This window comes from Babylonia areolata, chromosome 7, assembly GCF_041734735.1.
Source record: "Babylonia areolata isolate BAREFJ2019XMU chromosome 7, ASM4173473v1, whole genome shotgun sequence".
NCBI lineage: Eukaryota > Metazoa > Mollusca > Gastropoda > Neogastropoda > Buccinidae > Babylonia > Babylonia areolata.
This window is the reverse complement of record NC_134882.1, coordinates 25,853,755-25,868,148: the sequence shown is the minus strand read 5'-3', so window position 1 is coordinate 25,868,148 and position 14,394 is coordinate 25,853,755. Positions and strand designations below refer to the sequence as shown.

General features: G+C 38.0%; 1 protein-coding gene across 1 annotated transcript in view; it reads right to left on the bottom strand.

Moving 5' to 3' along the window:
* Positions 1–14,394, bottom strand: part of LOC143283924 (exosome complex component RRP45-like) — a 69,525-nt gene that overhangs the window by 3,467 nt on the left and 51,664 nt on the right. Inside the window, exons 11-12 of the mRNA XM_076590364.1 lie at positions 8,483–8,510; positions 5,932–6,016 (exon numbers count right to left, since the gene is read on the bottom strand). Coding sequence (XP_076446479.1) covers positions 5,954–6,016; positions 8,483–8,510 — 91 coding nt within the window. The 3' untranslated portion in view covers positions 5,932–5,953. The remainder of the gene's footprint in view (positions 1–5,931; positions 6,017–8,482; positions 8,511–14,394) is intronic.

Below are 14,394 nucleotides of genomic sequence, written 5' to 3'. Positions count from 1 at the left end.
AAAATCCTGGTCCAGTGCAGGATCTAAAACTGTAGACATGTTTCCTTGTCAGCCACACTGTTTTATTCTGGAAGAGAAACAAATCTGAAAATAAATCTAAACTACTATTCTATAATAAAATTACTCATGAATACAGAACCAAACCTTATTTGCTTGAAGGATATCTTAATTATAATCAAAAACAATCACTGTGCCAATTAAGAATATCCTGTCATGATTTAGCAATAGAAAAAGGCCAATATTTCAACATCCCAAAAGAAAGGAGACTATCTTTACAATGTCAAACAATAGAGGATGAATTTCATTTCTTAGATGACTGTGAATTATACAAATTAGAATAGAATTCATACAAAAAATTCAAAATTACATTCCAAATATTATTAAACCCAGTCAGCTAATACTGGAAGACAAACTTGTGGGACTGTTTGGGAAATTTGTCAGTAAATGCTGTCAAAAACACCATAGCGTGCAGGAGTGATTCAATGTCTTGTTCAATATTTATGTATTTTGTTTTGCTTTTTTGTGCGTGGTTTCATGTAACTTTGCATGCATGTCTTATAAACCTTGTTCAGGTTTAATTGACATTAAAATTGATTCTGATTCTGATTCACTGTCACTGCCACTACACACGAAAACAATGCACCACCACCAACTACACTGCAACATGCCCATAGACTGACTAAAGAAAAGCTTCCACACAGATAAAATCATAAATGGATAAATATGTTCCTTGTGCGAGTCAAGAGAGAGGAGTGGGATCACAAAAAAGGGTAAGGGATTAAGCACAATATGCATTTTAATATCCAACCCTCTGGGCAAAAAGAGAGAAAAAAGTAAAGGCAAAACATTCACCAACAGGAAAAAAATTATAAAGTTATACAGGCATTACATGGGCATGCACAGAACATGATTATTTTGGTATTTACATACTATACAATAAAGCCATGATAAAAACAATAAGGAGAAGAGACAGTTTGTTTCTCAAGGAGGCATCTGTTAGTTTGAACAAATCCAAAACACTACACCACATCTGCTAGACAGATGCCTGACCAGCAGCATAACCCAATGCACTGGTCAGGGAGAGGACAATGAGAGGGGTCACAAAGTCAAGTAGTACCAAAATCAAAATGGTAAAATGTTACATGTCTGTCTGAGTGTGTATGTGTGCCTGCCTGAAATCTGACTGAATGACACAGGAAACGAATGATGAGCACCCAGTGACATCTGTCAGTCGGCTCTACCCAGGTAGCCAGCTTGTGCAAATGACCGCGTGTTTGTAAAGTGCTTACAACTTGGTCTCCGACTGAGGATAGGCGCTATATAAGTATCCATATCAATAAATCATATGCTAAAAACTTGTCCAACTTGTAATATACAAGACTTGCAGCCAAAACAAGTCTACTAAAAGTGTTGTCCTCACACAGAATACATCTGTGCTTAGGAGCGTTCATCTGGTCATTCTGTGAGTAAAATGCACTGTCTGAAAATAATAGTCCAGTCAGAGGCTCGGTGATGCTCACTGTGTGCTGGTTGATGATTGATTATTGACGGAAGTATGAATGACACTCTGTGGACATATGCGCATAATATTGGGTGGCAAACGTAAAAGCTGAGATCATATCCATTTTATCATTAAAATTCTTATGTATGATTGCTATGTTACTGATTTCTATTTGTTTTGAAATTCTTGTCTGTCGTGTATACACTGCAGAAGAAAAATGTCCATTTCAAACATCTTTTTTAATGGACAATCAAGTACTTAAATCCTAGTCTTCATTTGTGGCAGGGTTAGCACACATAAAATTCAGTTGTACAAGTCAGCAAGTCATTCTCAGGACTACAGACGTGAAGGAAGTAGTGACAGACCTGAAAGATCTTTTCACTTTGTGGGATTAAAGTTCTGTACCTGCTATTGAGAATGGCCGATGTTTGCAGTAAGTGCTGCACCTTGCTTTAGGCGCACCTGCACCTCACTTTAAAGTAATGCTGCACCTTACTTTAGGTGTTGCTACATCTTACTTTTATAACTGCTACAAGCACAACATTAAAAAGTACAAATGTGGAACATACTGGTACAGTGTCCTGACTGAAAGTTATCACTGACAGCTCTCTACTTAATGTGGAACATACTGGTACAGTGTCCTGACTGAAAGTTATCACTGACAGCTCTCTACTTAATGTGGAACATAATGGTACAGTGTCCTGACTGAAAGTTATCACTGATAGCTCTCTACTTAAAGTGGAACATACTGGTACAGTGTCCTGACTGAAAGTTATCACTGATAGCTCTCTACTTAAAGTGGAACATACTGGTACAGTGTCCTGACTGAAAGTTATCACTGATAGCTCTCTACTTAATGTGGAACATACTGGTACAGTGTCCTAAACTGAAAGTTATCACTGACAGCTCTCACTAATGTGGACATACTGTACAGTTCCTACTGAAGTTTCACTGCAGCTCTCTACTTAAAGTGAACATACTGGTAAGTGTCCTGACTGAAAGTATCACTGACACTCTCTACTATGTGAACTACTGGACAGTGTCTGACTGAAAGTTATCACTGACAGCTCTCTACTTAATGGGAACATACGTACAGTTCTGATGAAAGTTATCACTGACAGCTCTCTACTTAATGTGGAACATAATGGTACAGTGTCCTGACTGAAAGTTATCACTAGACAGCTCTCTATTTACTCCTGTACATCAGATCAATAGTGCCACACTTTCATACATGGCAGTTCTTGATTTCTGCTACTAAAGTCAGCAAAAAGAAAGAAAAAACAACAAAAAAACAAAACAAAACATGCTTCAGTATAGAGAACTCTCTTTGTACAAAAGACACACATTGTGGATATGTTTTTTTCAAGTCCAAGAAGCACAGTCTTAATTCCCACATTGTGCTGTCTGAACAGAAATGCATGACAACTATGATGGTGCATACAGCTTGGTGCTTGTTATTATTTCATTCACATTCACCTTATTCTGTCATAACTAATGGAAAAAAAAAATCCATGATTAACATGTCTTAGCACACCATAAGCAATACTTGGTATTATATCAGCACACAATTTTCTTGAACAAATTTCTGCTTGAACCAAGCACAACTCTAGTTCTCCACAAGGTCTGATCTAGATGTTGTTAAACCAGTTCCGACATATGTGACAAAACAAAATTCCATACTTTTTACAGACCAGACTGATAATTTTCCACACCAAACATAAAGCCAGACTATATAAAATTTGTCTGCAACAACCCTGAAGAAAGAGACTGGTGGATATCCTGGTAGTAATGTTCAAATTTCACCACTTTTTGACTCACTTGTGTAAACCATGTCAGTCTATGTAATAACCTGGTGTTCAGTTGTGTGTGTGTGTGTGTGTGTGTGTGCGCGCGCGCGCGTGTGTGTATGTATTACGATGTGTATCGTATGTGTGTGTGTCCATGGTAAACTTTAACATTGTCATTTTTTCTGGAAAAACTTTGCCAATACCAAAATTGGATCATATATAGTGGGTAAAAAATCTTCACAGTCACACCAATAATAGGTTGTAAGTCTTCCGGATAAAGCTGTATTTCCAGATCATGGACAGTTTATTTGGTTGAGAATTCTGACCCAGAAAATCACAATTCATGTAGTTTGAAGAAGGCATGACTTCATTTTTCTTGTTAGCAATTAAAAGAACAGAAATACAAATTCCTGACAGAACACATACAGTGACACCAACTACACCATTGGCATGTTTATTGCATATGAATGTTTTAAAGTGGACACTGAATTAACTAGAATAAACATAAAAGAGAAACTGAATGGACCAGGTTGTAGTTAATGTAAGCCTGTCGAACACAGATCTCCACAGATCTGGAGAAAACAGCCACATATTGAGGTGTGCCTCAGGTCACAGCAATGTCTCCTTTGCAGCAGACTTAAGAAATTCTTAAATAATCCAGATTTACCAAAATAACATGATTCAAACGAATACTGTAATCGATTTATTACGCTAAGAAAACATAAGTTTAAATATTAATTTCTGAACTCCATTGGTAAGAGTGCTTTAGCGCCGTGAGTAAGACTAATTACTCTCGACTCGAATATGCTTGATTCAAACCTGCTAACACGCCCTTTTTTCTTTTCCCTCCCCCAAAAGGCTTTATAATATTAAATACAGAGCGCAAAGTGTGTGTCACAAGTGAGTCTTGAAGACCTTGCCTCTCTTGTTTTTTTGACTGCTTTTACATGTTTTTTGATTTTTTTAAAAAGTGCACTGAACTCTTTGTTGAATCAAATTGGTCAAGGGTTTCATCAAAATTACAAAACTTTTCCTGCCCCTAAATGGCAAAACATTTCCCCAAGACTTTTCTGGCCCTGGAAATGGTTCTCTCCTTTTTCCAAGACATATCCAGACTTCTTTAACACTGTACATACACTGTGACTTTGGAATCAGATGTGTTCCATCATTTGCAGGCCTTTGGTTTCTGCTCCAGAAGCACAAAGAGAAGGCCAACTCATCCCCAGCACAGACTGTCCACACACTGGTGATGACAACTTCACCACAAACCACACCCTGGTGGGGATGCCAGAGCTTCTTTCAGTATAAATAGTATCACCACTTCTTGAAAATTCCATGCTAGAAATTTCCTCCTTTTTTTTTAAAACTTTATTCTTTCACTCTCCTATTTTCTGGGTTGTTTTTTTTCTTTTTCTTCAGGTCATCTCATCCTTTCTTGTTTTCTTACTTGCTGGTCCTTCATTTATATGGTTTGTTTGTAGAAAATGTGGAAGTCCTTGTCTTTCTTGACTGGACAACTGAACAGTCTTATGCTGTGATCTTTTTGAGAGTAGGCACTGGCATTTTTTGGTTTTATAAGCCTGTTACTCTATATGATTTTGTGTATTATAAATAATCAAGATTGTGTCCAGGTTCCATTCTTCGATCCTCAAGTGAAAAAATGACAGAATGATAAATATCAGCGACATGTTCATGGCTCATGTGAAGTACTGGGTATGACTGTACTTCAACCTGATCTTCTTGTCCAGTTTTTACCCCCCTTCTTCTCAAGGTTCTGTGGGATTGTCTTCAGCCATGACTTGGCCCTATGTGGTTTGCTGGGCTGTAGGAGACAATGATAGATAAACGAACAAATAAACAATTGCGATTGTGGCAATGGTAGAGAAACAGCTGAGCACTATTTGCTATCGTGTCTGTGTTTTAGCGTGGCTCGTAGAAATACTGTCTTAAATCTTCCCCAAGAATATATTCAGATACATACTCTCCTGCATGGTAGTTACAATTTTCAACTTAACATAAACATGCTGATATTTGAAACTGTACACAAATTCATCACTGAATCCAGTAGATTTTAAGTATGCACTGTTCTAGGTGTGACTCACTATATCTTCTACATTGAACATGTAATCTTTCCATACTTCCAGTCTAGTCGGTCTAATCAAGTACGATTATGTGTAATGTTATTCCCTCTCCATGTGTATATTTTTCTTCTTTTTTCTTCTCTTTTTTTTCTTCTTCTCTTTTTTTTTCTTCTTCTCTCATTTCTTTATCTTATTCACTAACTTGTTTTTCTTGCCTTTTCTGCTTTCTATTGTGAACAAAGTATCTTAAAAATGATGTTTATATTCACTGTAAATTCTTTAAATATATTAATCTCCACGGCGGCTTAAAAAAAAAGAAAAAAAAGTGAAATAATGTATGTCTGCAATGACTGTCATTTATATGCAGTTGGAAAATGTGTATTTCAACATAATTGCAATTGTGTAGCGTCCACCAGCTGTCAAACAAAACAAATGTATTTAATCACATTCCTGAGCACGATATAAGCTATTAGCTTGCTGTTGCTCCGCTGTCTATCTGTACATGTGTGACATATTTACTGAATAAAAATTCTGTTAAAAAAACAAACAAATAAACAAATACCTGAAGTGAAAGTTGTGCGTCATCAGTCATCCTCCACCTTCCACTGCTCCACTGCTGTGGCTCCCAGCACCGCCACCCCCTGCCCCTGTATCACAGCCACACACCTGTACTGACCACACCATGACACCCCCTGTATCACAGCCACACACCTGTACTGACCACACCATGACACCCCCTGTATCACAGCCACACACCTGTACTGACCACACCATGACACCCCCTGTATCACAGCCACACGCCTTGTACTGACCACACCATGACACCCCCTGTATCACAGCCACACACCTGTACTGACCACACCATGACACTCCCTGCATCACAGCCACACACCTGTACTGACCACACCATGACACCCCCTGTATCACAGCCACACACCTGTACTGACCACACCATGACTCCCCTGTATCACAGCCACACACCTGTACTGACCACACCATGACTCCCCTGTATCACAGCCACACACCTGTACTGACCACACCATGACTCCCTGTATCACAGCCACACACCTGTACTGACCACACCATGACACCCCCTGTATCACAGCCACACACCTGTACTGACCACACCATGACACTCCCTGTATCACAGCCACACACCTGTACTGACCACACCATGACACCCCCTGTATCACAGCCACACACCTGTACTGACCACACCATGACCCCCCTGTATCACAGCCACACACCTGTACTGACCACACCATGACCCCCTGTATCACAGCCACACACCTATACTGACCACATCATGACACCCCCTGTATCACAGCCACACACCTGTACTGACCACACCATGACCCCCTGTATCACAGCCACACACCTGTACTGACCACATCATGACACCCCCTTTATCACAGCCACACACCTATACTGACCACATCATGACACCCCCTGTATCACAGCCACACGCCTGTACTGACCACATCATGACACCCCCTGTATCACAGCCACACACCTGTACTGACCACACCATGACACCCCCTGTATCACAGCCACACACCTGTACTGACCACACCATGACACCCCCTGTATCACAGCCACACACCTGTACTGACCACACCATGACACCCCCTGTATCACAGCCACACACCTGTACTGACCACACCATGACTCCCTGTATCACAGCCACACACCTGTACTGACCACACCATGACACTCCCTGTATCACAGCCACACACCTGTACTGACCACACCATGACACCCTGTATCACAGCCACACACCTGTACTGACCACCATGACACCCCCTGTATCACAGCCACACACCTGTACTGACCACACCATGACACCCTGTATCACAGCCACACACCTGTACTGACCACACCATGACACCCTGTATCACAGCCACACACCTGTACTGACCACACCATGACTCCCTGTATCACAGCCACACACCTGTACTGACCACACCATGACTCCCCCTGTATCACAGCCACACACCTGTACTGACCACACCATGACACCCTGTATCACAGCCACACACCTGTACTGACCACACCATGACACCCCTGTATCACAGCCACACACCTGTACTGACCACACCATGACACCCTGTATCACAGCCACACACCTGTACTGACCACACCATGACACCCCTGTATCACAGCCACACACCTGTACTGACCACACCATGACACCCCCTGTATCACAGCCACACACCTGTACTGACCACACCATGACACCCCTGTATCACAGCCACACACCTGTACTGACCACACCGATGACTCCCTGTATCACAGCCACACACCTGTACTGACCACACCATGACACCCCCTGTATCACAGCCACACACCTGTACTGACCACACCATGACTCCCTGTATCACAGCCACACACCTGTATTGACCACACCATGAACCCCTGTATCACAGCCACACACCTGTACTGACCACACCATGACACCCCCTGTATCACAGCCACACACCTGTATTGACCACACCATGACTCCCTGTATCACAGCCACACACCTGTATTGACCACACCATGAACCCCTGTATCACAGCCACACACCTGTACTGACCACACCACGACCCCCTGTATCACAGCCACACACCTGTATTGACCACACCATGAACCCCTGTATCACAGCCACACACCTGTACTGACCACACCATGACAAATCCCACCCCCTGCATCACATGGGTACTTGTGAGACTGTAAAATGTTGTACAAGCATTATGTTCGTCTGTGTGTGTGTGTGTGTGTGTGTGCGTGTGCGTGCGCGTGCATTTGCATGCCTGTGTGAGCATGTACGCAAGTGTGGGTGTGCACAAGTTCAATGAATGTGGCCAATTTTTATTTTCATTTTATTTCAATCATTTACCTTCTATGCAACTTTGATATCTGTTTTCCAAGCAAATGTGGTGTGGATGTGGATTAGCGTGCATGCTTTGACACCTCCATGAAGCTGACAACTTCACAGAGTGTTCACTCCCTCCTCCTCCTCTCTCCTCTCCACACATGCACTGCAGTATGGCCACACGCCATTACTGAGCATCCACACACACATAAAATGGACAGGACAGGCGACAGAAAAGGAAAAAAATAGGTGTACTCACAACACGTGTAGGAACATCTCCTTTTGATCTGCACACACATCAAGAAAAGTGCATGTCCATGTTCATCACTCTGTCATCATCATCTTTCCAGCCTCCTCCTACAGGCACTATATCACACACATACCTGTCACATACCACTCAACATACCTCCCACCCACCACTAATTCCAGACAGTGTTTTTGTCATTTCAGGAACTTTTAGACACTTGCAAAACATGCTATGTAAACTGGCTATCAGCTGTACAAATCTGGAATTTACTGCCTTTTTCAGTCTGCCAAAGTACCTCATCTTTATAAAAAAAATTTTTTAAAGCTTTTTTCCCCCCCATTTTTATAACACATGGACAATTGACATGAAGGCATAAATGAATAAATACATATATTGGGAAAAGAGAAAAAACAACTCTGACAAAAACATAGTAACAATAGGAAAATAAAACAAAAACAAACAACAACATAAAAAAAAAACCCAAAACAAAAAAACAACAACAAAACACACACACATATAACTGATATACACATATAACATTCTAAGCACAAACAACTGAGAATGTTTGAATAAGTAATTTTAAATAAGTCTTCAAAAAAAGTAATAGATATCCATATTCCTACATATCAACTTGCACCATTTTTTTCAACATCTAACTTAGTTGTGTTTTATTTCCATACATGGTTTGAAATATTGTTTTTATATGTTTTATAAAGGTAAGTATGGCAACCATTTTATTTTGAAGCTGTGTGTTTCACATGCTATCTTAGCGTTATATTCTTCGATTTTGTATCTTGAAACAATGTAATGTTCAAAAGCGTGAATATTTGGAAGGCATTTATCTAACTTACATTTATATATATACATCTTCTCCAGGAGGATTAATAAATCAAGCACTGAGTCTGTCTTCATATCAGCATGGAAACCAAACAGTATTGTACATTCACTGAACTTCAAATTTTCACACACTGTACAGTTTATTTTTAATGGTTCTTCTAGACTTATCCAAAAGCATTTTGAGTAATGGCATCGCCAGAATATATGTTCAACATTATCTTTAACATCTAAACAAAAATCACAATCAATACTGTTTACAATTCCCATTTCCTTTAAAACAACATTCGTTCCATGATTCTATGTAATATACAAAATTGTAGCCACCTTAGTTTTATGTCTTTAATTTTATGAAGTTTGTTATAAGCTTTTACCCAACTAATATTTGTTCCCAGTTTCTCAGACCACTTTCGGGATTGTACCATCAAATACTAGAACGTCATAGTATCGCTGTGATCCTTTAGGTGTCGAGTATATTATTTTTAATGCCCCTGGTGTATCAGGGAAACTGTGGGTTGTTGGAACATTAAGACCTACCTGTTCCATGTATTTTTTGATTGCTCTTAAGCAACCATTGTACGCCAGAAAATGTACATTCAGTTCATATTTTCCACAAAATTCGTTTTGTGTAAGAAAGTGTCCATTGTCATTCAGGAAGTGCGAAACACAGTATACACCTTTATCAACCCAGTCTCTATGATTTATAGTACTATTTCCAATCTTAAATTTTTCGTTATAGAAGACTGGATCTGACAGAAGGTCAATATCTGATTTAGGTGTAACCCGACAACAAAATTCTCTGTAAGCCATGAAAGTGTTTTTCCAAAATGAATTATTATTACATTTACACAATGCACACATGGGTCTATATCTTTCTAATTCAGTGAAAAATGGGAACATTTCAACTGAAATGTTTTTCCATTTATGCTTTGTAATTTTAAATCTTCTTATCCAAGTGAGTTTTAATGCTTGAATATATTTTCTTATGTCTGGTATGTTTAAACAACCTTCTTTAACACTTTTTGTTACTGTTTTTCTATTCACTTTGTCTCTTTTTCCATTCCATATGAACTGAAAACACATCCTCTGGCAACTATCAATAAAATCATCAGGAGGATTTGGGAGCAAGATCCACAGGTGAATAAGTTTGGATAAGATATGAGATTTTAACACCGCAACACGGCCTATAGGTGTAATATTTCTTTTCATCCATATTTTGAATAAGGACTTCAGTTCGTAGAGTTTCTCTGCATAATCTATTTTTTCACAATCTTTCAAGTCATTTGTAAACCATATTCCTAATATTTTAAATCTTTCTGGATCCCATTTAATGTTTAGATGTTGCATATATTTTGTTTTTGAATGTTTTTTATTTCCTAACCATATAGCTTGTGTTTTTTGTGTGTTCATGAAAAGCCCTGAAAACTTGCCAAATTGTTCTACATGTCGAACAGATCTTTCAAACGATAAACAGTCCCCAATATTCATCAACTGTGCATCATCAGCAAACTGTGATATTTTATGGTCTTTATCATTTATCTTTATACCTTTTATATCTTTATCCTCTCTAATAATAATAGCTAAAATTTCTACACATAATATAAACAAATAGGGAGAGAGTGGGTCACCCTGTCTACAACCTCTTTCTACAAAGAACCATTCTGTCGTTTGACCGTTGACTAGAACAGTTGACTTTATTCTGTTATAAAATGTTTGTATCCATCTACATATATTGTCCCCAAATCCATATGCGCTCAAAGCTTTAAATAAAAAGTTCCAGTCAGGAGAATCAAACGCTTTCTCAAAATCCAAGCAAATCAGAAGTCCAGGTAATTGTCGTGTTTCCAGGTAATCAATTAAATCGAATATGAGTCTTATATTGTCTCCCAGGTATCTGTTTGCAACAAAACCTGTCTGGTCTTCATCAGCTAATTTTGTAAGAACCATCTTTATTCTATTTGTAATGCACGTCGATCCAATTTTATATAAAACATTTAGAAGTGAGATGGGTCTCCAGTTCTTTATATATTCTTTAGATTTGTCTGGTTTTGGAATACACGTTGTGATTCCTTCTTTCTGAGTGGCCGAAAGTTCTCCATCTTTCATTGATTGGTTCAGAGCACGCACTACAAAAGGACCCAGTTTATTATAAAAAAAATTAAAAAAAATTCTGCTCCAAATCCATCTGTGCCAGGACTCTTTCCATTTTTCATATTTTTTAACGCTAAACTAGCTTCTTCTAAGCTTATTTCTCCTTCCAACAAATTACTTTCATCATCTGATAGTGTAGGTAACTCACTAACTAAATCCCTTATACTGCATGCATCAAAAGTTTTCTATGTGTATAGATTTCTATAATAAGAATTAACTTCTTGATTTATCTTTATTGGCTCTTTTGCTAGTGTTCCATTATGATCTATCAGTTTGGCCATGCTCTTATTCACATAATGTCTTTTTTCTAAATTACAAAAATAATTGGTTACCTTTTCTCCTTCTGCTATCCATTTTGCTCTTGATTTCAATATAATGCCTTGTATCTTTTTCTCTCTCAAAAACTCTAATTCCTGATGTTTTTCTTTTAACAGTTTCATATCTTCTTCTGTTCTGTTTTCTTTTTTTTTCTTTTTTTTTCCCCAAAAGATCAATTCCTTTTAATATTTCTTCTTTTTCTTTTGTATTTTTTTTCTTCATTGTGGCATAAGCTATAGTTTTAGATCTTATTTTCATGAGCATGAATTGTGTGAATACCTTATCTGAGACTATTAATTCAATGTTCATAGACGAAATTCTGTGAAGGGTCTCCGTATCGTACTGTTCTGAAGAATATTCGCATATAATTTCATCTGTTAGTTTATTAATTTCATCTATAAACTGCTTATCTCTGAGTAAACTACAGTTAAATTTCCAAAATGTATTACGTTTTATATTTTTACCAATTTTAGTTTCAAAATAATCATTGAGTGGTCTGTTCTATACCCTGGTATAATATCTGTGTCTTCAAAATTATACAAAATATTTTCTGATATAAGAAAAAAATCAAGTCTACTTTGTTTTATAGGTGAGCTTCTTCTCCATGTAAAACGCTTAAGCTGTGGGTTATTTTCTCGCCAAACATCTGTTAAGTTCTGCAATCATGTTTTCTACACTATTCTTTGCTTTTGGGTTATTGATGTTACTATAATTGTCGTAATCTAGATGAGGATCAAGAACCAAATTCCAGTCACCCACTAACATTGTGGCATGATTGTCACATGTCAATATTTTTTCCTTTAAAATTTCATAAAAGTTTGGATCATCTTTATTTGGACCGTAGACGTTTACCAAAAAAAATATTTTTTTCCATAGTTTTTAGGGATATCATTATAAAGTTTCCATTTGCGTCTCTTCCTATTTTCTTGATTTCAAATTCAAAATTGTTATTCAACAGTATTGCCACTCCCCTTGCATTTGATTTATAGGATGCAAAAAAGCATTCATATCCCCATTCTGATTTGATATATGTTTCTGTTTTTGTAGTAAAATGTGTATCTTGTAAGCAGCAGATGTTGTATGATTTATTTCTAAGGAAATGAAACACATCTCTTCTTTTCTTAAGATCTAGTCCCTGACAATTCAGGGACGATATCGTTATGTTTGTCATATTTAGCTAATTATAGTTGTATGATAATAATCAGCTTAATTGCACAGTAAGGATATTTTCATATACAATGCTAATATTTTCTTTAACTGACTTATAATTTACAAGACTCAATGGTGATGCCTTCATTGTTTTCACAGCCACTGTACTAAAGCGATATTGGTATAACATTGGGTAACAAAAGCAGTATACTATGTAGGTCCACAAGTGCACATATTTGTGGCCTGGGAAAATGGACATCAGATAAGGTACAATAAATATCACTAAACAATAAAAATGTATACACATGTAAAGGAACTGACACATGATATAGATTGAAAAAAGAAGAACTAATCTGAACTACCGCTCGCGAGCTATATCGCAGTCACTCTGCTTGTTTCTTTTTTTTTTCCTTTTTTTGTTTTGTTCAATTCCTTCTCCCTTCACAGATCTGAGACCAGAGCCTATGAATAGAGGACGAGTTCCTGGTATTGTGTGTGTGTGCGCGTGTGCGCGCGCGTGAGTGCACGTATGCACGTATACGCGGTCGCACCTGTGCTTGTGGATATTAGAAAAAAAACTTCCTCGGTTACAGCGGCTAAGTACAAACTTAACATCTGTTCAGTTTCCAAGCAAAAACAACAACAAAAAACAACCCCCCCCCCCCAAAAAAAAACACACACACATATATATACATACATATACACATATCTATATCTATCTATATCTATCTATCTATCTATATATATATGTGTGTGTGTACGCACACACACACACACACACACACACAAACATACACATATCGTGTGGTAGTTCAAATTCATGACATGCGTGCGTTTGGTTCTTTCTTATGTATGCTTAAGTGCATGGTTGGTTCAGTAATTGATTCTGGTTTTTCTTGATTGATTAATTGCTTTATTGTTTGTTTGGTTAAGGTTCGCTATGCTGACGAGACAATTGTATGCTGAGGACGCTGGCACAGCTTTTAGCAATGTTAACTAAATTTCATCTGCACTCATACAGACATTTGCACATGCCATAATATACATGCGCGCACGCAGGCGCGCGTATACACACACACTCACGCATATACAAGTGCTGCCACTCGTTATAAGAAACATCTTTATAAAACTTAATAGTAATGCATTCAGTGCCAGAGAATTTTGTATTAAAAAAATCATATAAAAAAGTGCTTTCCCCTTACCAGGGAATTTTGAGGATTCAGGGATTTTTTTTCCTTTTTTAAATTATACTATAAAAACTATAGGAGATACAGAAAAGAAAAAAAAAAGAAAAAAAAGGAAAATGAGCATGGGTTCTGAACCTGGGATTTCCACCCAATTATTTTGACTGTAGATAACTATTCAGGCATTTCACAGTGATGTTTATGCTTTTTGTGCATCAAAAAGTCTATTTCCACCTCCACTTAATGGAATCCACAAAGAAACGAAACAAAATAGTATGCTTTTTGTCA